At 35.7% G+C, this 24,025-nt stretch overlaps 1 protein-coding gene across 7 annotated transcripts in view; it reads right to left on the bottom strand.

Annotated features, from left to right (window-relative positions):
- Positions 1-24,025, bottom strand: part of CCDC18 (coiled-coil domain containing 18) — a 119,094-nt gene that overhangs the window by 23,324 nt on the left and 71,745 nt on the right. For 6 of the 7 annotated variants that reach the window (XM_070367667.1, XM_070367668.1, XM_070367665.1 and 3 more), the window contains 9 exons: positions 23,560-23,676; positions 16,080-16,247; positions 13,764-13,906; positions 10,858-11,021; positions 10,429-10,642; positions 6,634-6,733; positions 3,052-3,168; positions 2,227-2,370; positions 199-402 (listed from right to left, as the gene is read on the bottom strand). In XM_070367667.1, coding sequence (XP_070223768.1) covers positions 199-402; positions 2,227-2,370; positions 3,052-3,168; positions 6,634-6,733; positions 10,429-10,642; positions 10,858-11,021; positions 13,764-13,906; positions 16,080-16,247; positions 23,560-23,676 — 1,371 coding nt within the window. The remainder of the gene's footprint in view (positions 1-198; positions 403-2,226; positions 2,371-3,051; positions 3,169-6,633; positions 6,734-10,428; positions 10,643-10,857; positions 11,022-13,763; positions 13,907-16,079; positions 16,248-23,559; positions 23,677-24,025) is intronic. The other variant, XM_070367664.1, reaches the window with a different exon arrangement.

Below are 24,025 nucleotides of genomic sequence, written 5' to 3' on the forward strand. Positions count from 1 at the left end.
TGCTAGGCTAAATACAACACAGGTTTTTTTTTTTTTTTTGAGTAATATATACATAAAACAAAATTTATCACCTTAACTATTTTTAAGTACATTTATACTGCTGTGGAACAACTTTTATAAGAACAATATTCTACTGTCAAAACAAGCAAATGTTAAAACCTAAGATTTTCAATAAGATAAAATTAGAATAGGAATTACTTTCTCTTTAGAGAGTTGCTTTATTTCCTCAAGTTCACTTGAGAGCCTTTCTATTTCTCTCTGTGCTTGGACTTGTTGATGACGAGCCTCCACCAATTCTTTATGAGAGTTCTGCATCTGCTCCCGAGTTAGTCTCAATTCTTGCTCCAAATCTATGGCCTCCTTGTACTGAGTTGCAATGTACTGTTCCTGCTCTTTCATAACCTGAAGTGCACAAGACATTTGTAGGTTTCAAAATAAAATGACCCAGATAACCTATTTCTTACTCTGATTTCTCTTTTAATAAGTGACATACTCCCTCCCAACTAAATGTCTATATAGTTTAATATACAATGAATATAAACCACTGTGAAACTGATATTCAGAAAAGAAAACTTTTTTAATAGTAAGAAAATGACAAAAGTACTGTAATAAATCTAGGACTCACTGGTATATTTTGCACGCCTTCAACATGCAAGCTGCATAATCCTTTAACAGTATGAAGTAACATGACAGAATACATAATAATATAAAGAGAAGAAGTTAATATTTGATTATCCATGTCAAAGATGGAGAAAATACTAGTATAAATAAAGCCCACCATTAATCCACAAAGCTGGGTTAAGAACGACCTTATTCTCTGCAAAAGTGAAATTTGTTACTGGGACTGCTGCTATTCTCTCTGAAATATTTTACATTCCTCAGTTAAATTCCTGCTGCTGCTGCTGCTGCTAAGTCACTTCAGTTATGTCCGACTCTGTGCGACCCCATAGATGGCAGCCCACCAAGCTCCCCCATCCCTGGGATTTTCCAGGCAAGAACACTGGAGTGGGTTGCCATTTCCTTCTACAATGCTTCCTGAAAGTGAAGTCTCTCAGTCTTGTCCGACTCTTAGCGACCCCATGGACTGCAGCCTACCAGGCTCCTCCATCCATGGGATTTTCCAGGCAAGAATACTGGAGTGGGATGCCATTGCCTTCTTCAAGTTAAATCCCTAGTAAAGTTCTATTTCCAGAAGAAAAAAAATTCAGTAAAAAGTCAATTAGTTCTAAATCAGCTTGATGACATAGATAAGATGGTAGGTAATGACACTTAATTTTAGGACTGATAAGAAAGAAAGAAACCAGTACAAAGCACAAGGAACCTGATGTCTAGAATGGGGGCCCCAGGTCCCATTGTGTATCAGTATAAACCTCATGTAAATACTTTTAGCCAGCCCTTGTTTGAGAACATGAAACAACTGAGTCAACAATCTTTTTCTTTTTCTCACTAGAACCCAAACTTGCTCTCAGAGACCCTGCTTAATTTATATATATATATATATATAATTCAACTAATATTTATTCATGCTTACTATGTGCTATGTACTATTATAGGTATTGAGGATAAAGGAGAAAACAGGAGATAAAGTAGTTACCCTTGTAGAGTTTATGACTGGAAGAGACAGAAAATCAGTTAATCAAACACCAGAAGGAGCTACACAGTAAGTTTTAAAACTGAGCATAGTATTTAAAAACAAGAAAAAGTTACATCTACAAGAGCTCTTAGAAGCAAATTCACTTTTTAAAAAGGCAAGTGGGTAGAATGGGTTCAGAAGTCAACACATGTGCAAACTGATAATAAGAAGTTATCAAAATTCATCTGGCAACTCGAAGTACTTGACATCAATAATACACTGTTATCTGTTAATTCATTCTCTGAACAGAGTTCTTCAAGGACAAAGTAGTGCATCCTAGTAATATCTGATCTTCAGTTCTATCACATAGTAGGTTCTCAATTAAAATATTTATTTATCGACCAAGTGAGCATATATCATGGATTTACTATGTAAGAGATATCATGCCAATGCCTATAGGGAATGTAAAGACAAATAACATGGTAACTCACCAATCATAAAGTAATTAAGAAGATAAGGAAATTAATAGATATCTGGCACAAATAATTAGCCAGTTTCTGTGCATATTAAATACCAATCACATATAAAACCAATCAGTTTAAAACAAAGATCTGTATCAACCTTGTTCCTTAGGAGGAAAATAATTTGCTTACACTCTCCATTTCTTTCATCTTTTGTTGTGTCCGTTCAGTTTCTTTTTTCAGTTGACTTATCTCTTGTTCATTTTGTAGTGTTATAAACTCTTTTTCTCGAAGTTGTTCTTTGGAATTTTGCAATTTTTCATTCAAACTTTCTATCTGAATTTTAAACAGAGCAATGTTAATGTAAATAAAGAAAAATAATTCTTCCATCATAACTGTAATCCATGTAAGTCAAGCTTTAAACTTGTATATCTAAAATGGCAAAATTTTAAAATGTGTTTTTCTTGAGACAAACATAACTTTGACATAAGTATCAGAATTTTGTGCCTAATAAGATGCTTATATGTATAACTAAAATATACTATGTTGCACACTTGGTGTTTTCATTAAAAAAAAAAAAAGTAACTATATGAGGTGGTAGATATGCTAATTAGTTTAATTCTGATAATTATTTCAAAATGTGTATGTCCATTAAAACATGACATTGTACACCTAAAATACATGGCACTTTTTATTCTCAATTATACCTCAATAAAGCTGGGGGAAAATTTAAGAGAAGAAAATGAATATAACGTAGCAAGTACAAGATAATTAAAATTATGCATCATTGAGAATTCCCTGGCAGTCCACTGGTTAGGACTCCACACTCTCATTGCTAAGGGATCAGATTCAATCCCTAACTGGGAACCTAAAATCCCACAAGTTGTGTGGCACAGTTCAAATGCAGTATTTTTACTGTATGTATTCTAGTCAAAAGCCATTTTATGTGAATAGTATATGTTTATAGTTAAGGAGTCATTTTTAAAATAATTTAAGACATAATTTTTAATAATTTACCTGTCTGCTGCTTTCTTTAAGTTCCAATTCTGATTTCTCCACAGTACCCTCTAGTTTAATTATTTTCTGTTCCATTTCTCCCCTGTGCCCACGAATAGTCATATCCAAATGTGTAACCTAAACACAAAAGCAACATTAAGCTATTGTTCAATCTTATTCTAATGTGAAAAACTGTATGCCTGGAATGTTATTTAGAATTGTTTACAGTGGAGAAGGCAATGGCACCCCACTCCAGTACTCTTGCCTGGAAAATCCCATGGACGGAGGACCCTGGTGGGCTGCAGTCCATGGGGTCACTAAGAGTCGGAAACGACTGAGCGACTTCACTTCACTTTCACAGTGGGTATAACTGAAGAATAAATGCACCTCAAATCAATTATTAAAAAGAATGAGAAAAATAATCATTGCTTAATAATACTGGATCTTGAGCCCAATATATAATCATATATTCACATAAGTGACAAATTTTGTCACTTATGATCACATAAGTGACAAACTTCATTTTATGCTAAATACTACAATGCAACATGAAAACCATGGGATGCAGCAAAAGCACTGCTTAGGAACATCTATGCACTGAATGCATATATGAGAAAAGAAGAAAGATCTAAAATTAATCACTTGAGCTTCCATCTTACAAACTAGAAAAGCAAGAGCAAATCAAATCCAAACTAAGCAGAAGAAAAAAAAAATGCTAAAAACCAGAGTAGCAATTAAAATTAGGGAATCAATAGAGAAAATCAACAAAGCCAAAAACTGGCTCTTCATGAAGATTAATAAGCCTCTAGCCAGACTAACAAAAAAAGAGAGAGAAGATATAAACTGCTAATATGAGAAATGAAAAAGGAGATTTTACTACAAATATCAAGGACATTAATAGGATAATACAGATATATTATAAACAGCTCTTAGTCCATGAATTTAAATAAAATTAGATGTAATTGGCCAGTTACTCAAAAGGCACAATCTGCCAAAACTCATACAAGAAGAAATGGATAATCTGAATAAGCCTATATCCACTAAAGAAACTGAATCAATGATTAATAACTTTCCAAAACAGAAAGCCCCAGGTTCAGATGGGTTCATTGGTAAATTCTACTGAACATTTAAAGAAGAAATTATGCCAATTCTTTACACTCTCGCTTAGAAGATAGAAACAGAGGAAGTACTAACTCATTCTCTAAGGCTAGCATAACCCTAATACCAACACCAGAGACATTATAAAGAAAGAAAACTATAGACCAGTATCTTTCATGAACATAGATGTAAAAATTCTCAACAAAATATTAGTGAATCATACTCAAGAATGCATAAAAAAAACTATACTCCACATTTGAAAGTTAATTAATATAACTAACCACATTAAGAAAAAAAAAATCACAGAGGAACCAGAGATCAAATTCCCAACATCCACTGGATCATAGAGAAAGCAAGGGAATTCCAAAAAAAGCTACTTCTGCTTCAGTGACTACACTAAAGCCTTTGACTGTGTGGATCACCACAAACTGTGGAAAATTCTTCAAGAGATGGGAATACCAGACCACTTTACCTATTTTCTGAGAAACCTGTATGCAGGTCAAGAAGCAATAGTTAGAACTGGACATGGAACAATGGATTGGTTCCAAACTGGCAAAGGAGTACATCAAGGTGTATATTGTCGCCCTGTTTATTTAACTTATATGCATAGTACATCATAAGAAATGCCAGGCTGGATGAAGCACAAGCTGGAATCAAAGATTGCTGGGAGAAATATCAATAACCTCAGATATGCAGATAAGAGCATGCTTATGGCAGAAAAGCCAAGAGCAACTAAATAGCCTCTTGATGAAAGTGAAAGAAGAGAGTGAAAAAGCTGGCTTAAAACCCAACAATCAAAAAACTAAGATCATGGTATCTGGTCATATCACTTCAGGGCAAAAAGATGGGGAAAAAGTGGAAACGGTGAAAGATTTTATTTTGGGGGGCTCCAAAATCACTGTGGACGGTGACTGCAGCCACAAAATTAAAAGACATTTGTTCCTTAGAGGAAAAGCTATGACAAACCTAGACAGCATGTTAAAAAGGAGAGACATCACTTTGCTGACAAAGGTGTGTATAGTCAAAGTTGTTATATTTCCAGTAGTCATGTATGGAGGGTGTTGGACAATAAAGAAGGCTGAGTGCTCAAGAACTGATGCTTTCAAATTGTGGTGCTGGAGAAGACTCTTGAGAGTCCCTTGGACAGCAAGGAGATCAAATCAGTCAATCCTAAAGGCAATCAACCCTGAATATTTATTGGAAGGACTGATGCTGAAGCTCCAATACTTTGGCCACCTGATGAGAAGAGTCCACTCATTGGAAAAGACCCTGATGCTGGGAAAGATGGGGGGCAGGAGAAGAAGCGAGTGACAGAGGATAAGATGGCTGGATGGCATCAATGACTCAATGGACATGAGTTTGAGAAACCTCTGGAAGATAGTGAAGGACAAGGAAGCCTGGCGTGCTGTAGTACATTGAGTCACAAGGAGCTGGACACTACTTAATGACTGAACACAATCAACAACAACTGTATAATATTCTGGAAAAGGCAAAACTAGAGACAGAAAAAAGATCACTGGTTACCATGGTTGGGGGAAGAGAGAGAGGGATGAGTAAGTGGGGTACAGAGGATTTTTAAGGCACTGAAGATATTCTGAATGATACCATAATGATGGATTCCTGTCCAACCTCATAGAATGAATAACACAAGAGTGAATGATAATATAAACTATGGATTTTGGGTGATTATGAAATGTCAATGTAGGTTCATCAGCTTTAACAAATATACCTTTCTGGAAGAAAATGTTGATAATGGGGGAAGGTTGCACCTTCTATGGGGCAGGGTGGGTATGTGGGAAATCTCTGTACCTATTGTTCAATTTTGCTGTGAACTTCAATCTGCTCTAAAAAATAAGTCTTTTAAAAAAGATGCTGCAGAGCTTCCCTGGTAGTCCAGTGGTTAAGAATCAGTCTACCAATGCAGGCGACATGGGTTCAATCCAATTCCACATGCCGCGGGACAACTAAGCCCATGAGCCACAACTACTCAAGCCCACATGCCTTAGAGCCTGTGCTCCGCAACAAGAGAAACCGCTGCAATGAGAAAACCTGTGTACCACAACTAGAGAGTAGCCCCCGTTCACCACAACTAGAGAAAACCCATGCAAAGCAACGAAGAACCAGTGCAGCCAAAAATAAATAAATAAAATTATATTTAAAAAGATGCTGCTAAAAATGCCTTCTGGATATTTCCATTCCTTCAATAAATACTAGTTGAGCAAGTAACTCCTTTAATCACATTTTCTTCTGATATACAGTAGTATAAGAGATCAAAAGGTTCAGACACTAAGCTAACCTTCACTCCTGAAAATCCACCTGCTGTAAAAATAGCAAAAAAAAAAAAGAGAGAGAGATGACATATTTCTAATTTAAAAAATACTATGTGCACAGAAAAAACAAATAGCTATAAAAACTACTATTTTACCAAAATGAGGGGACCTCTGAAACCTCAAGTGATTGTATTTTAACAGAAAATTTCATTAAAATATAGTTAAGAAAACCAACTTGAGCTGCTCTTTGCTTTAGCTCCCAATTTCTCTCCTTAAGTGCCTGATCCATTTCAAGAAGTTCTTGCTTTTTGTCTTCAATCTCCATCTTGCATTCCCTGAAATTTATCAAAGTGAAAAAGACCTAAGCAGGTAAGTAGGAATATTATAGTTTTAAAAAATCAAATCAAACTTACTCTTCCTGTAAGTTAAGGGACAGGATACATTCAATTATTTCAGATTGAGAGACTTCAAATTAAAGGAATAATGCATAAAGAAAACAATTGATATCAATACAATTACTTTAATATCATGTTCTAAAAAGGCACAAGTTAACTTAAATTCTACTTCTGCAGACAATGTAAGCTAAATGCTAAAAGCACTCCCAAGAAATAGGATTGAATCAGTATAAGAATTTTTAAAATATATCTATATTTTAATCTATAGATCAAAGGAGTGTTTGAAAGTCTTTTATATGTAACAGCTATGAGTTCACTATAATTGAACGAGGCATTTGTCTCATGGCTGATGTCCTTGATATCCACAGTTTAGTAAATGACCATTGTATTTCTTACAGGAATTTTACTCAAAATGACACCTTATATTTAGTGAAGTAGTGAAATCTACTACAGAAATATTTTAAATGTTTTTAAAAAAATTCTAGCCCTTCTAAAACACTAATTTAAGAATTATTTTATATTATAAAGAAACTTAAAATGACATAACTTCAAGATTTATATCACTTTGAAGCTTGTGATCAGAGAATTTTAATTCTGAACTCTAAGTTCTGATATGACAAAGGATTAAAATGTTGTTGATCTTGAATCATCAAATGATTTTCTAGTCTTAAATATGAAACAATATAATAAAGATACTGAATTTAAAAAGCAGGTTCTGAACTTCTTTAATGAGCTGTTTACTGTTCCCCTAAAAGCCTGAAGAGTTAATACAAGACTAATATTCTAAAAGTAATATAAAATGAATTCTAAAGATAACTCTAATTGCTGTCTATAAGAATAGCTGTGCTTCTAAAATTCAGCTACTAGCTAGAATTTTAAGATTTTGTTTTTACTTCTCTCATCCATCCATTCCCTTATTTATTTAGTAAATATTTACTGGATGTTTCCTAAATGTCAAGGTTCTATGACTATGGATTTAATAGTCAACAGGATATTTGTCCTTCATCACATGGAGTTTACATTCTACTAGCTCCAGAAGAGATGGACTATAAATAATAATTCCATAAGAAAAATATAAAATGCTATGTCAGAGCATTAAACACAATGATGAGACAGTGACTGGGAGACTATTTCAGAATAGGTGGTCAGGGAAGGAGGGCCCTCTGAGGTAATGTGAAGGGTATGAAGAAACTGGCCAACAATTATTTCAGGCTATTTCAGGCCAAAGAAACAGCTATGGCAAAAGTCCTAAGGTGGGAAAAAACTTTGTAAGCTTTAAGTAGAATAAAAAGGTCAGCAGCAAGGAGAACAATATAGAATGAGGCCAGAGAAATAGGCAGAAACTTTGTTATGCAGGACTTTGTATTCTAGGAAAAGGAGCTTGGAATTTTTTTTTCAACTGTGGTAAAATACACATAAGATTTACCATTTTAACTACTTTAAAGCATATAGTGCAGTTACACTGAATACATTCACAATGTTATGTAACCATCATCACTATTTCCAGTACTTTTTCATTACTCTGAGTAGAAACCCCATACCCATTGGCAGTTTTCTTCCATTCTCCCTTCCCCCAGTCCCAGACAACAATTAATCTGCTTTCTATCTCTGTGGATTTGCCAATTCTGGATATTTCATATAAATGGAATTATGCAACATGTATGTGGTTTCTTTCATTTAGCATATTTGTAAGGTTTATCCGTATTGCAGCACGTGTCAGTACTCCATTCCTTTTCATGGCTGATTTGTATGGATATACTACACTGGTTTATCCATTCACAGCTATCAGTATCCATCTGGGTCGTTTCCACTTGGTGGCTATTGGGAAGAGAGGTGCTACAAACATTTGAGCACAATTTTTGTTTGAATATCTCTTTTCAATTCTTTTGGGTACTTAAACCTAACAGTGGAATTACTGAGTTACAAGGTTAATACTATGTTTAAACTCACTGATGAACTGCCAAACTGTTTTTCCACAGAGGCTGGAACTTTTAAAATTTCTCATCTGTTATTTTCTATTTGGGTGTTTTGTTTTTATTACAGCCACCTTAGTGGGTGTTCTGAAGTGGTATCTCATCATGGTTTTGATTTATATTTCTGAAGGAGCTTGGGTATTACTCTGAATCTTTTGGGAAGTCATGAGAAAGTTCAAGTAGGAAAGCAATATGATCTGACTTATGTTTTAAATCATAAACTTAAATCCATTCTGTGGTGAATGAATTGTGAGGAAGGTCAAGAATTTAAGCTGGCAGACCAGTTAGGAAGCCTCAGCAACAGAACAGGTGGGAGATGATGATGGCCTGGGCTAAGTAGCAGAAAAAAGGCCAAGAAATCAACAGATTTCAGAATATGTTTTGGAAATAAAGTTGACATAACTTGCTAATTGGGCTTCCTAGGTGGCACTAGTGGTAAAGAACTTGATTGCCAATGCAGGAGACATAAGAAACATGGGTTTGATCCCTGGGTAGGGAAGATTCCTGGGAGAAGGGTCTGGCAACTCACTCCAGTAGTCTTGATGGGAAATTCCATGGATAGAGAAGCCTGGTGGGCTATATAGTTCATGGGGTTGCAAAGAGTCAGACATAACTGAAGCGACTTTACAGGCAAGTTGCTAATAGACTGGATGAAAAAGGGGAGGGAAAGAGATAAAAGTAATCTTATATATATAGATTTCTGATTTAAGCCAATGCATAATAATGAGTTGGAGGAAGTACAGGGTTATGAATTTTAAAAATGAATTGTTTTAGTCAAGTTTAAAATGCCTCTTTAAAATACTTAAGTGGAGATAGCAAGTAAGTCATTAGATAGGAGTCTGGAGTTTGGAGATGAGGTCATTACTAGAGATAATACGTGTTTAGAAGTCTCTGGTACATTGTACTGATATTTAAAGCTACATGAAACTTACTAAGAATGAGTTTGTGAGTAGAAAAGGGAAGGGGTGCTGCACTGAATCAAAGGATACAACATCTAAGTTTGTGGATCACCTTGCTACTCTCTATCCTGTTCATTACACATTTTACACCCTGATCTGTTTTCCTTTTCGGAATTTATTTCCCACAATTGGGCACTAGTCTGGCTCTCCACCTATACTCACCATAGATGTGTACTGGAACAGTACTTTATGCTATTGCTGCTAATCTAAGAACCATTATATTAGACTTAGACTTGTGTTTCACTATCTGACTTTTGGCATTTTACTTAATTTTCTCAGTTTTCCCACATGTAAAAAGGTGATAATGTGGAACTTATATTTGCTTGTTGTAAAGAAATGAGATCATATATGAAGTACTTGGCATAGCCATGGCACATGTTAATATTACTTTGCTATTAACCACTGCTGTATGCTGGCCCAATCATTTTTTACCACCATGGGATATAGAAGAGGGCCAAAGTAAAATGGTCCAAAGACCAGGGATGCAAGTATTAGTCAACAGCAATAGCTGAATTAGTGAGATGGAGTATGGTGAGATGGAGCATTGGACGTAATGTCTAGAATGAACGACAGTGAGCTAAAGGCAGCTGAGAAGTTTGGACATCCAGAATTCAACAGCAAAGTCTATAATATGACCCAAGGACTAAAGGTAATAAAGAGAAATACCTGTTATTGTGATATCCTCTCTTAGAATTTAACTCACCTAAGTTCAGCTGTGAGATCCTTTATTGTAGTATATTTTTCCTCTAATGATAATTGAGCCTTCTGCAGAACATCTCTCAATTCCTGGAGTTGTCTTAGAGTACTTTTTAATTCTCCATGAGCATTTTGCAGTTCAGTCTCTAGTGCTTCCCGTTTCTGCAAGGCTTCTGTTAGCTCAGTTTCAGTGTGGTGCTGTAACTTTTCTAAATCCTTCACTGTTAAAAGCAGAGAATAATTTTAGAATTACATATAAGTTACTTGTTACTCAGAACTTTGTAAATAATAACTAAGAATACCCAATTTTATTCATCTATCAGAGTAAGAGACAGGATACCAATGATTATCCTTTTCCCTCATCTCAGATTCTCTTTATTCCATTTCTTTAAATATATAATTGTAGGCAGCTAAGCTGAGCTACCCTGTTGCTTACCAGCATTTGTTTTCTTATCTAGTTCTGTCTTTGTCTGTTCTAAAATCATGTCTAACTGAGAGAGATGCATTGCTTTATTTTCTCCATCTCGTTTTAGGTGCATTATTTCTTTTTCCATTTTAGATAGCTCTTCTTTGTATTGATCCATCTCGAGTTTTACTTGCCTAATTAGAAACAAACAAAAATAATAAAACAAATAATTAATAGACTGTAATTCTGCACCAATTACACACCACTAAACACAACTAAATGATGTGTTTACTTAGTATATTGCCTGGCACACAGAAGGTACTCAATGAATTAGTTTTCTATCTAGAGATATTTTAATTTTAAAACAGATCCAAGGAGCTGTATAACAGATGTATTTTAACACTAATAGCTCTGAGGAGAGAAAAACAGTTTTATAAATTATAGTTTCAGAAATGAAAGAAGCCAATAGTTGGAATAGAGAAAAATCCTGCTTCCTGAAGAGGTCTTGGAACTAGAATATATCTTTCTTGTGAAATTTATTCATTTAGTTCATAAGTTTCCTATTAGTAATTAGAACTTATAGGAATTGAATGAGCCTTTCAGCTATAATTATGAAAAGTTTTTGTCTAGAAATCAAAGGATGGGTGTAAGAACAAAAGCAAGATCATAAGTGAGAGCAAGGACTGGGGAAAGGTTGTTGGAGTTATGAAAGAAAACACAAAGGTGTAAGAGAGTCCCCCTTACAAGAATGAGTAATATTGTGACTGTCAGACAGCATTAAGAAAATGCTTACGGTTTTGAAATTATGAATTTAAAGTAAGACTGGTCACTGTAGTTATATTTTTCTTCAGCCTCTGTAAAGATGCAAGCATGAATTATTCTGAGTTGGATTTTTAGTTCTGAGTACCACAAAGTAAGACAAAGGTAAGGAAACAGCCATATGCCAATCAGTGATTTTAATGAGCAGAATTTAAGCTAGGTAAAGAGAGGAGAAAGGGAACTAGAGAATGAGAAAGTGGTAGATTTGAAGGCTCAGAGGTCCTAGTTACATCAAAGAATTGTTGAATTTGGGGTATTAAAAGGAATGAGGTAATAACATACATGTAGATGAACAGTATTCAGATTATGTTGAAATAATGGAGGTATCAGAAATGATAAAATCTGCTGTAAATCATGTGAGTGAGTGGATGAGGATCAGCTAGATAGATGTATATTGAAATCCCCAAGAATAAAGACAGAACTAGTGTTGGATTCAGCTTTAGTAAGTCAGGTGGTCTGCTGGTGTCAGCAACAGTGAAGAATATGATCTGATAACATGAGGTTCATGGTTATGTTATACTATTCCACATCTCAATTCTTTGGTACAAGAACTATGGGGGAAAGTTTTTACTTTAGAGGGCTGCAGGGGAAGAAGCAATGCCCTTAATGGAGAGTCACACTTCTGTTATAGCAAGAGAAAAGAAGAGATAGAGAATATAAGGGATGTCTCTCAGGATGGACTGTGAATTCCAGAGGATGAAGTGAAAATCTATCAGAAGTTCAGATAGGGTGAGAAAAGGAAAGAAAACACATGAGGTTTTGGGGACTTAGTATGAGAGATGAGGGTAATTCTAATGCCAATCTGTTGCTTCTTGTGGTGTCTGAAACAAGCAAAAGTAAAGTTATAAGGCTGAATACTCTTTGTGGAATTAAGGTACACAATGGTGGTAAGGCTGCATTAGTGGATAGATAACTATTGATGGAAGAAAAGTTTGAAGAACTGTGGTCTTAAACTCAGGATAGCTTCTTGACCCCTTGATAGAGTTGAGGATATCTGGGGAAGCGAGTTGCTACTCAAAGCATAAAGGTCTTATCTTTATTTTTGTCAGAGGGGGAGAGGGAGTCTGAGGATGTTGTGGTTCAAATGTATAAGTTAACTCTTACTCCTGTTGGTAGAATGGTGGGCTAATTAAGAGTAAAATACTACGTCAACTCTTGTCAACAAAACAGAAGCAATCTGGGGAAGCTAGGTATAGCTTTCAGCTCTTAATTCCCTTCTTTTTTTTTTTTTTTTTTTGATGTCTTAGCCCAGTGCAGCCATAATAAATCAGGATCTTTAGAGGTGGGACCTAAGCATCAGTACTTTTTAAAGCTCCTCAGGTGATTTTAATGTTCAATCAATAGAAGTCAACTTTCTTTTATAAGTTATTTCCTCCCTATAAACAATTAGAATCTATAAACAATTAGAATCCATGAAAATTTTCTATCATCTTTCCCTGCCACTTTTAACATTATTCACAATTTGATTTAATACAACAGTTGCTGAATTAGTGGTAAAGAACCTGTCTGCCAATGCAGGAGACATAAGAGACGTAGGTTCAATCTCTGATCAGGAAGATCCCCTGCAGAAGGAAATGGCAACCCAATCCAGGCTTCTTGCCTGGAGAATCACATGGACAGAGGAGCCTGATGGCCTACAGTCCATGGGGTCATAGTCGGACACACTGAAGTGACTTAGCGCACATAATATGTATATTGATACCTCACTTTCCCTCTGAAATCTGAAAAACTGAACTCAGATGCATTTCACCTCAAAGGCTTCAGATAAAGCCCTGTGGTTCTGTTTTAACCTTCAGGTTTTTCTCTAGCATCCCCATTAGGATTAGGATATGAAGTATAAGGAACCATGCTAATTGTTGTGGGAGGACCCTTAAAATAAACCACGTATTATCTTGGCCTTAAGGAACTTACAATATAGTAGGAGGGTAAAGGATATTAAACTATAATAAAAAAAGGCATAATGAAGGATAAAAGGGAGGTATAGGAATGCTATAGGAATACAGATCATAGAGAAATTAATTTCTCAAGCAAATGCTTCACTCAACATTATCTTATTTTGAAACTCAAATATGACTGATGGTAAAAAAGGAAGACAAAAACTAACATGTTCATTTTACCTGGTAGTACCAGTAAGCTCAACAATTTTTTGTCTTTTCAAATCTGCTTCATATGTAGCTGCTTCACATTTTTCCTCCATTTTCCTCAACTTTTCAGCTGAACTTTCCCTTTGTTTCTGAAGCTCTTGTTCCAGTTTTGATATCTTGGAAAGCAATTTTTAGTAAATATTTTAAATTCAAACACAGCCCAATATTCCTCAGAAGAAAAATATTTATATAAATTTGTATCCTAGCTTATCATTCAATTTCAAAGTAAAGACCAAAAAATTGTGTTTTGGAAATATGAGAGCAAAACTTAATTTTTAATAAGATATTTCATTGATATATTATGCATATTTTATAGATGTGACCACATCATAACACTAAAATAGGACTTAAAATAATTGGACAAAATAATGATAAATGTTCCTCTTTTCATTATTCTCATGTGAAATGTTCTTTATTCTCTTGTCAAACTATGTTCCTCTCCTTCACGAATTGGCTCATACAGTGAAGGATTCCTAGATTCCCATCTGCCCTCAAACACTGCCACTTGCATTTGCTCCTATTCATTCTTCCTTCTGTTACTACACTGAAGGAAGTATTCTTCCCCCTATATAAGTCAAACTACTTCACAGGTGTTCTGGATTCAATTCCTGTCCACTTTCTCAGGAACTTCAAACTATTGACCATGTCTACTCTCTGCTGTATCTTCAATATCTTTCTTCTGGTTTCTTTATATTAGCATTTACACATGTCTAAGACCTTCCCATCATAAAAACCTTTCCTCCATACCACCTCCAACTACCACTTCTTTTCTTCTCTCCGTAGCTCAACTTCTCAGATTTTTTTCTATGCTTTTTGTAGTATTTTTCTTTCTTCTCATTCATTCCTCAACCCATAGAAATCTGGCCACTCTACAGAAACTACACTATGTCAAAGGTTTCCATGCAGCTAATTCCAATGGACATTACTCAACCTTCAATTTACTTGACACTATTTGACACTGATTGCAATAGCCCATGACACCAATTATCTCTCATTTCATGAAATACTTTGGCTTCCATGACTGCATCCTTCAGAGCTCTGTTGAAGTCAATCATCTCACCCCTCATTCTATATTCTCTCCCTAGTTAACCTCAGCCACTTTGTTTTCAATGAATATTTACATGATTGTGATCTCAAAAATTAGTATCTTGCTAACGACTTTAATATCCTCCCTGCTCTTTAAAAACCTCTCACTGAAGAACTCAGTACAGACTATAAGTCATTAATAACCACACCTCCCAACGCAAGTTTCAAGTATAAAATTAAAATAGTAACCAGGTAAAAAGGTAAGGGAACCATGGAAAATTCTACCCACTCTGTCCTTGATTAAATGGCACACTGATTTGCAGAAAAAATCTAAAGATAAGTAAAAATCTGAATACATCCAACACAAAACCTGTACATAGTGGAACATGAACAAAAAGTAGAAAAATATATACGAGAAAATTTATCCCAAGTTCTGAAGGAATTTTTAGACATAAACTTCTTTAGACCCTCAAAGAAATCACAAATGACAAAAAAATATCTTAAATAGGATGAAGAAATAAAATCATCAAACCAAAAATACAAATGTACTGATACACTTAAGGGGAAAAAAAAAAAACAAAAACAGAAGAAAACCATAAGACAATTACAGAAATAAAATCAATTTCAGAAAGAACAAGAATTACAAATCAATCTTATAAATACTAGAGTCAACAACAAGGAATTTATAAAGTAGAAATCAAACATCGATGAGATGAAGAAATGCTTCAGGATGAAGCTGTGCATCAGGCACAGCAAACAGTAGGTCTAGACTTGAGCAAAAAGGATGGAGAGCCACAGGACAGATGTCTCTAAAGAAGAAAATATAGAATACCTGCCTGATCTCTTTGAATATACAGAGAGGAAATTCCTTAGTGCTACTGGAGAGGCTAAGTTTAGAATATATAGATTAAAAAGTCATACAAAGGACAAAAAGGTGAGGTGTAGGGAGATTACAGAGAACTATCCTTTTTTATTTTTATTTTTTATTTTTTTTTCCTTTTTTAATTTATACTCTTCTGTTAAGTTTGATAAGAGAAAAACAAATCAAAAAATGTAAAATATCTGTCAGAATAATTCAGATGAACTTGGGAATGAATGAAAGAAGATTCTACTATAAAATGTCCCAGGACTCTTTCTTTGGAGTAATAACTCAATATGGTATCTGTGAAGTTTAAACAGCAATTTATATAACTAGCAAAATAAATCTATTATCAATTTAAAAACTTTCTATAACACAACTCCATTTTGACCAATAAAATATACCTGTTTTTCAAGTTTAGTTTGAATGTCTTCTAGCTCTTCATTTCTAATTGTCTCTTGTTGTAACATCTGCTGTTGTTGTTGAAGAGTATGCTGCAGAATAACATTTTGCTCAGCAGTTTCTTGAAGACTGTGATTTTTAATCTTCAGCTCTTTCTGTAAACAATATACCTAACAAATATATAAATTTCTCATTATAATTTCAAATAAAAGCAATAAAATGTCAATTACCTCATTAGATAATTATCCTCATTTGTCATATGGGATAATTGCAATCATTGCTATAATTTATTATGTGGAAGGGCAGGGCTCATGTTTCTGATGAAGATATGTTATTGGGTTGGTGCAAAAGTAATCACAATTTTGCATTGTTGAAATTTGCTGTTTGATATTGGAATACATTCTTAAGTAAATGTGGTTATGTTATACACCATTTTAATGTACATTTCTTGGTTTATGATTTTTGCTAATGACTTATTAGTTGCCATGTATTTTATATTTATTTTAGACTAGAAATGATGTTAGACAAAAAAGCAATTTGAGCAATTTTCTTATTTGAGTTCAAAATGGGTCGTAAAGCAGCAGAGACAACTCACAACATCAAAATTCATTTTGCTAATGAACATACAGCGCAGTGATGTTTGAAGAAGTTTTGCAAAGGAGACGAGAGCTTTGAAGGTGAGGAATGCAGTGGCTGGCCATCAGAAGTTGACAAAGACCAATTGAGAGGATCACTGAAGCTAAACCTCCTACAACTATACGTGAAGCTGCCCAAGAATTCATTGACCATTCTACAGTCATTTGGCATTTGAAGCAAACTGCAAAGTTGAAAAATCTCTATAATTGGTGCCTCATGAGCTGACCAAAAATTTAAACACATTGGCTTTTTGCAGTGTCATCTTCTTTTATTCTGCACAACAACAATGAACCATTTCTCGAATGAATTGTGACATGTGACCAAAAGTGGACTTTATACCACAACTGGCAACGGCCAGTTCAGTGACTGGACCAAGAAAAAGACAAAACATATCCCAAAGCCAAACATGCATCAGAAAAAGTCATGATCACTGTTTGGTGGTCTGCTGCCCTTTGATTCAATACAGCTTTATGAATCGTGGCAAAACTGTTACATCTGAGAAGTATGCTCAGCAAATCGATGAGATGCACCAAAAACTGCAACAGCTGCACCAGGCACTGGTCAACAGAATAAACCCAATTCTTTTGCAAGACAACACCCAATGAATTGGGATATGAACTTTTGCCTCAGCTGCCATATTCACCTAACCTCTCATCAACCGACTACCACTTCAAGCATCTCAACAAATTCTTGCAGGGGAAATACTTCCATAACCAGCAAGAGGCAGGAAATGCTATCTTAGAGTTTTCAGAATCCTGAAGCAGATTTTTATGCTATAGGAATAAACAAACTTATTTCTTGTTGGCAAAAATGTGTTGATTGTAATGGTTTCTATTTTGATTATTAAAGATGTGTTTGAGCCTAGTTATAATGATTTAAAATTCACAGTCTGAAATTGCAATTGCTCCTTCATCAACCTATTAATAGGGTCGATTCTTGGCTGATGTCGGAGAATGTGGCTTTTGAAACACTCCCTAAGTGATAAGATTCTTTTCCCTGGCTAGGACACCAAATCATGCTTTCCTTCTGGGAACTTGGGATTTTCATACCTATGGCTGTTCTTATGTGACCAGCTCCCCAGTAAAAAGAGTCATAAGCAGGCTTCCTTGGGCAGACATACTGCATACATGTTACTGCATTTCACTTCTATAGAAAGAAGCATATTCTATGTGACTTCTCTCAGAACGAGGACGAGAACATAGGAAGCCATAGATGCCTTCACACTGCATCTGATGTTATCTTTTATCCCAACTGATAATAAGCCATAGCCATAAAAACACTGCATAAATGATAGGTGATATTTAGTATATTATTGTTGCTATCATTGCCACTGTTTGTAAAATAATACTCCAGCAAAGCACTCGTGAATATTCTTGCTCCAAAAAACACATAAAGGAATAACCATCTAAGAAACTAAACTCATTCATTCCAAATATTTAGGACTTTAATATGCTGGTACCCAAAATTGCTTTAAAGCAAAAGTATCATTAACATCTGATACCTTTAGAGTTATCTGGAAGAATCTATTAAGAAGGGGGAAAAAAAAGGCCCTTTGTCCAATAATCTAAATCCTACAAAGTGCCAAAAGAAACCATTTTAAAATTGTATAAATAATACAGCATAACTTAATATGTATTTTATAATATTTGTCACCTGTTCCCTAAAGTAAGGGGAAAGTTTAAATAAATGATATATAAATCAAATTTTGAAAGATGAAACCATTTAAAATCCTAATTTAAAGGACAATACCAAATATAAAATTTTACAAAATAAGGTGGGAAAAAAAAGAACCTCATTTCATTAACATAAAAAACACTCAGGCAAATAGAAAAGTGAAAAGTATTAGTATTAGAGTGAACTGTAGGTAAATCTTCTTTAACAGATTTCTTATTGTTGCCTATGTAATAACTTTTTAAATGAAAGAAAATAAACCCTTTCCTTTGAGGCAAACAATCTTTCTAATAAATACTAATCCAGAAGAAAGCAGTTTAAACTCCTAAGAAACAGTGGAGAAGAATTCTGATTTGGTTCTTTTTTCTAATTATCTGGCAGTCAAACATTCAACAGCAGCATTAAAAGCTTGAGTCAAATATTCTTTGTTTATAACAAGAAGCTCTTAAATTTCAAACTACTTCATTATATGATGACTCTTTACTACAATTAGAGAACTTTAGATCTAACAGGCAACTATGTAATTTCTAATATTATTATGATAATTCTTTTTAATGCTAAACTATCTTAATTTTGTCTGTATGAAAAAAACTAATTAGTGTAAATATGTATCATTAACATCTGTTTTGATTTTCCTGTTAGCTCCTGACAAAACTACAGATCACACCTCTGCTGTAGTTTATTTTATATAGAACTGACTTGCCTGCAAGATAAGTTTAAACACTATTCTTTGCTTTACTGTAACATCCTGTTATACTTACTTTCTTATGCAAAGAAAAAAATGGACCAGTTAATAAAGGAAGACAAAATATTAGAAAAAAGATAAGGCCTAACCAAAACACTAAGAAACTAATACCACATAAGGACAAATAAAAATTTTATTTCAGTAACATAGCCACTAGCAAAATAATTTCAATTAAAAATACTGAAGTACCAAAGTACTGGAGCAGCCATGAAGAGAAACCCCACGTCCAAGGTAAGAGAAACCCAAGTAAGACAGTAGGCACTGAGAGAGGGGATCAGAGGGCAGACACACTGAAACTATAATCACAGACAACTAGTCTATCTGATCACACAGATCACAGCCTTGTCTAACTCAATGAAACTAAGCCATGCCATGTTGGGCCACCCAAGACAGCCGGGTCATGGTGGAAAGGTCTGACAGAATGTGGTCCACTGGAGAAGGGAATGGCAAACCACTTCAGTATTCTTGCCTTGAGAACCCCATGAACAGTATGAAAAGGCAAAATGATAGGATACTGAAAGAGGAACTCCCCAGGTCAGTAGTTGCCCAATATGCTACTGGAGATCAGTGGAGAAATAACTCCAGAAAGAATGAAGGGATGGAGCCAAGGCAAAAACAACACCCAGTTGTGAAAGGGACTGGTGATTGAAGCAGGGTTTGATGCTGTAAAGACCAATATTGCATAGGAACCTGGAATGTTAGGTCCATGAATCAAGGCAAATTGGAAGTGTTCAAACAAGAGATGGCAAGAGTGAACATCAACATTCTAGGAATCAGTGAACGAAGACGGACTTGAATGGGTGAATTTAACTCAGATGACCATTATATCTACTACTGTGGGCAGGAATCCCTTAGAAGAAATGGAGTAGCCATCATAGTCAACAAAAGAGTCCAAAATGCAGTACTTGGATGCAATCTCAAAAATGACAGAATGATCTCTGTTCATTTCCAAGGCAAACCATTCAATATCACAGTAATCCAAGTCTATTCCCCGACCAGTAACAGGACTGAAGAAGCTGAACAGTTCTATGAAGACCTACAATACTTTCTAGAACTAACACCCAAAAAAGATGTCCTTTTCATTATAGGGGACTGGAATGCAAAAGTAGGAAGTTAAGAAATACCTGGAGTAATAGGCAAATTTGGCCTTGGACTACAGAATGAAGCAGGGCAAAAGCTAATAGAGTTCTGCCAAGAGAACGCACCGGTCATAGCAAACACCCTCTTCCAACAACACAGGAGAAGACTCTACACATGGACATCACCAGATGGCTGACACTGAAATCAGACTGATTATATTCTTCGCAGCCAAAGATGAAGAAGCTCTATACAGTCAGCAAAAACAAGACCAGGAGCTGACTATGGCTCAGATCACGAACTCCTTATTGCCAAATTCAGACTGAAATTGAAGAAAGTGGAGAAAACCACTAGACCATTCAGGTATGACCTAAATCAAATCCCTTATGACTATACAGTGGAAGTGAGAAATAGATTTAAGGGACTAGATCTGATAGATAGAGTGCCTGATGAACTATGGATGGAGGCTCGTGACACTGTACAGGAGACAGGAATCAAGACCATCCCCAAGAAAAAGAAATGCAAAAAAGCAAAATGGCTGTCTGAGGAGGCCTTACAAAGAGCTGTGAAAAGAAGAGAAGCAAAAAGCAAAGGAGAAAAGGAAAAATATATCCATTTGAATGCAGAGTTCCAAAGAATAGTAAGGAGAGATAAGAAAGCCTTCCTCAGTGATCAATGCAAAGAAATAGAGGAAAACAACAGAATGGGAAAGACTAGAGATCTCTAAGAAAATTAGAGATACCAAGGGGACATTTCATGCAAAGATGGGCACAATAAAGGACAGAAATGGTAGGGACCTGACAGAAGCAGAAGATATTAAGAAGAGGTGGCAAGAATACACAGAAGAACTATACAAAAATATCTTCACGACCCAGATAATCACGATGGTATGATCACTCACCTAGAGCCAGACATCCTGGAATGTGAAGTCAAGTGGGCCTTACCACTATGAACAAAGCTAGTGGAGGTAATGGAATTTCAGTGGAGCTATTTCAAATCCTGAAAGATGACACTGTGAAAGTGCTGCACTCAATATGCCAGCAAATTTGGAAAACTCAGCAGTGGCCACACGACTGGAAAAGGTCAGTTTTCATTCCAATCCCAAAGAAAGGCAATGCCAAAGAATGCTCAAACTACCGCACAATTGCACTCATCTCACATGCTAGTAATGTAATGCTCAAAATTCTCCAAGCCAGACTTCAGCAATACGTGAACCAAGAACTTCCAGATGTTCAAGCTGGTTTTAGAAAAGGCAGAGGAACCAGAGATCAAATTTCCAACATCCACTGGATCATGGAAAAAGCAAGAGAGTTCCAGAAAAACATCTATTTCTGCTTTATTGACTATGCCAAAGCCTCTGACTGTGTGGATCACAATAAACTGTGGAAAATTCTGAAGGAGATCGGAATATCAGACCACCTGACCTGCCTCTTGAGAAACCTATATGTAGGTCAGGAAGCAACAGTTAGAACTAGACATGCAACAACAGACTGGTTCCCAGTCGGGAAAGGAGTATGTCAAGGCTGTATATTGTCACCCAGCTTATTTAACTTCTATGCAGAGTACATCATGAGAAACGCTGAGCTGGAGGAAGCACAAGCTGGAATCTCGATTGCTGGGAGAAATATCAATAACGTCAGATATGCAGATGACACCACCCTGATGGCAGAAAGTGAAGAAGAACTAAAGAGCCTCTTGATGAAAGTGAAAGGGAAGAGTGGAAAAGTTGGCTTAAAGCTCAACATTCAGAAAACGAAGATCATGGCATCCGGTCCCATCGCTTCATGGAAAGTAGATGGGGAAACAGTGGAAACAGTAGCTGACTTTATTTTTCTGGGCTCCAAAATCACTGCAGATGGTGACTGCAGCCATGAAATTAAAAGACGCTTACTCCTTGGAAGGAAAGTTATGACCAATCTAGACAGCATATTAAAAAGCAGAGACATCACTTTGACAACAATGGTCCATCTAGTCGAGGCTATGGTTTTTCCAGTGGTCATGTACGGATGTGAGAGTTGGACTATAAAGAAAGCTGAGCGCCGAAGAATTGATGCTTTTGAACTGTGGTACTGGAGAAGACTCTTGAGTGTCCCTCGGACTGCAAGGAGATCCAACCAGTCCATTCTGAAAGAGATCAGCCCTGGGATTTCTTTGGAAGGACTGATGCTAAAGCTGAAACTCCAATACTTTGGCCACCTGATGCGAAGAGCTGACTCATTTGGAAAGACCCTGATGCTGGGAAAGATTGAGGGCAGGAGGAGAAAGGGACGACAGAGAATGAGATGGTTGGATGGCCTCACCGACTTGATGAACATGGGTTTGGGTGAACTCCGGGGGTTGGTGATGGACTTGGAGGCCTGGCATGCTGCAGTTCATGGGGTCACAAAGAGTCGGACATGACTGAGCAACTGAACTGAACTGAAGTACCGAAAATATTTAGTTGAAACCCAAATATTAATTCACAAAAATGAACCTATATCTATCAAATTTATATTGGCATATCACTCTACCACCCTTTAACTTCCACTTTACTTTAAAAGCAAATTATTACTAAAAAATAAAAGCTAGGAAAGTTACTGACACAATGTCAACTTCACAAAACTTAAGTTCATCTTCAATAAAGGTATTTATTAATAAAAGGATTTATTTTACTGAATAAATGCTTTATGAAGAAATAGTTTAGGCTTATTCTCATCTATTTTGTGTTTATTTTCTACTATCATGTTGACAATGTAATTCCCTATGAACACATACTTTATCACCTTTTAAAGCAAGCTAATACAAAATTAAAATATTTTCAAAATAATTTGGGACCCCAAAGTCACTACTATTTTAATCATAAATGTATTTATTTCAAAACCTGTAAAAGAATATTTGCCTGAGGCAAAAACTCAGAGGTGTATTTACTAGCTTTGTGTTTTAGATAATCAAAATGTACTTTTTTCAGCTGGCTTTCTATCAATATGCTCTGGGGCCATTTATTTATTCAGCTAGCATGGATTGGGGAATATCCACTGATTTGGTAAAACATCTTTATAACATCACCTGTTACTAACAGAATGGATGGACTATGAATCAAATAATATTTTCTAAAACCTAGCTATATGTGTATATGTTCAGTCACTCAGTACTGTCTGACTCTTCTCTTTGCGACCCCAATGACTGTAGCCCACCAGGTTACTCTGTCCATGGAATTTTCCATGCAAGAATGCTGGAGTGGATTGGCATTTCCTGCTCCAGGGAATCTTCCCGACCCAGGGACTGAACCCAGGTCTCCTTTGTCTCCTGTACTGGCGGATTCTTTACCACTGCCAGCTGGGAAGCTACACGTGATGAAATGTTAATTTACTTACCTCCTCAGATTTCTTCTTTAGCTGTTTTTCAAACTTTTCTTTATTTCCTTCCAATTGGTTCAAATGCAAGGCAAGTTCTTCCTTACAAATTTCCAATGCTGAATCTAGTTGTCTGACCTAAACAGCAAAAAGGAAAAAAGAAAAATCAACTAATACTAATGAATGCTTATGATATGCTCAATATTTTACAGTTATCTCCTAATGTTACCTCACTACTTCAACCAATGAACATATAGTCCAACTTAAGATATAAAGCACTATTAAAGAAGAGATTTAGAAAACTAATTATTACTGCAAACCAGGAAGCCAGAGACTGGAGTCCTAAAGAATAAACAGCCATCAACAAGTGAGGAAGGGCATTTAGGAAGAGCGAAGTACATTCAGAGACAAGGCACTGTGAAAATGAGTAGTAAGAAGTTGGCATGAGCTTAGGGTATCAATGGAGAAGGCACTGGCACCCACTCCA

This window comes from Bos mutus, chromosome 3, assembly GCF_027580195.1.
Source record: "Bos mutus isolate GX-2022 chromosome 3, NWIPB_WYAK_1.1, whole genome shotgun sequence".
Lineage (NCBI taxonomy): Eukaryota > Metazoa > Chordata > Mammalia > Artiodactyla > Bovidae > Bos > Bos mutus.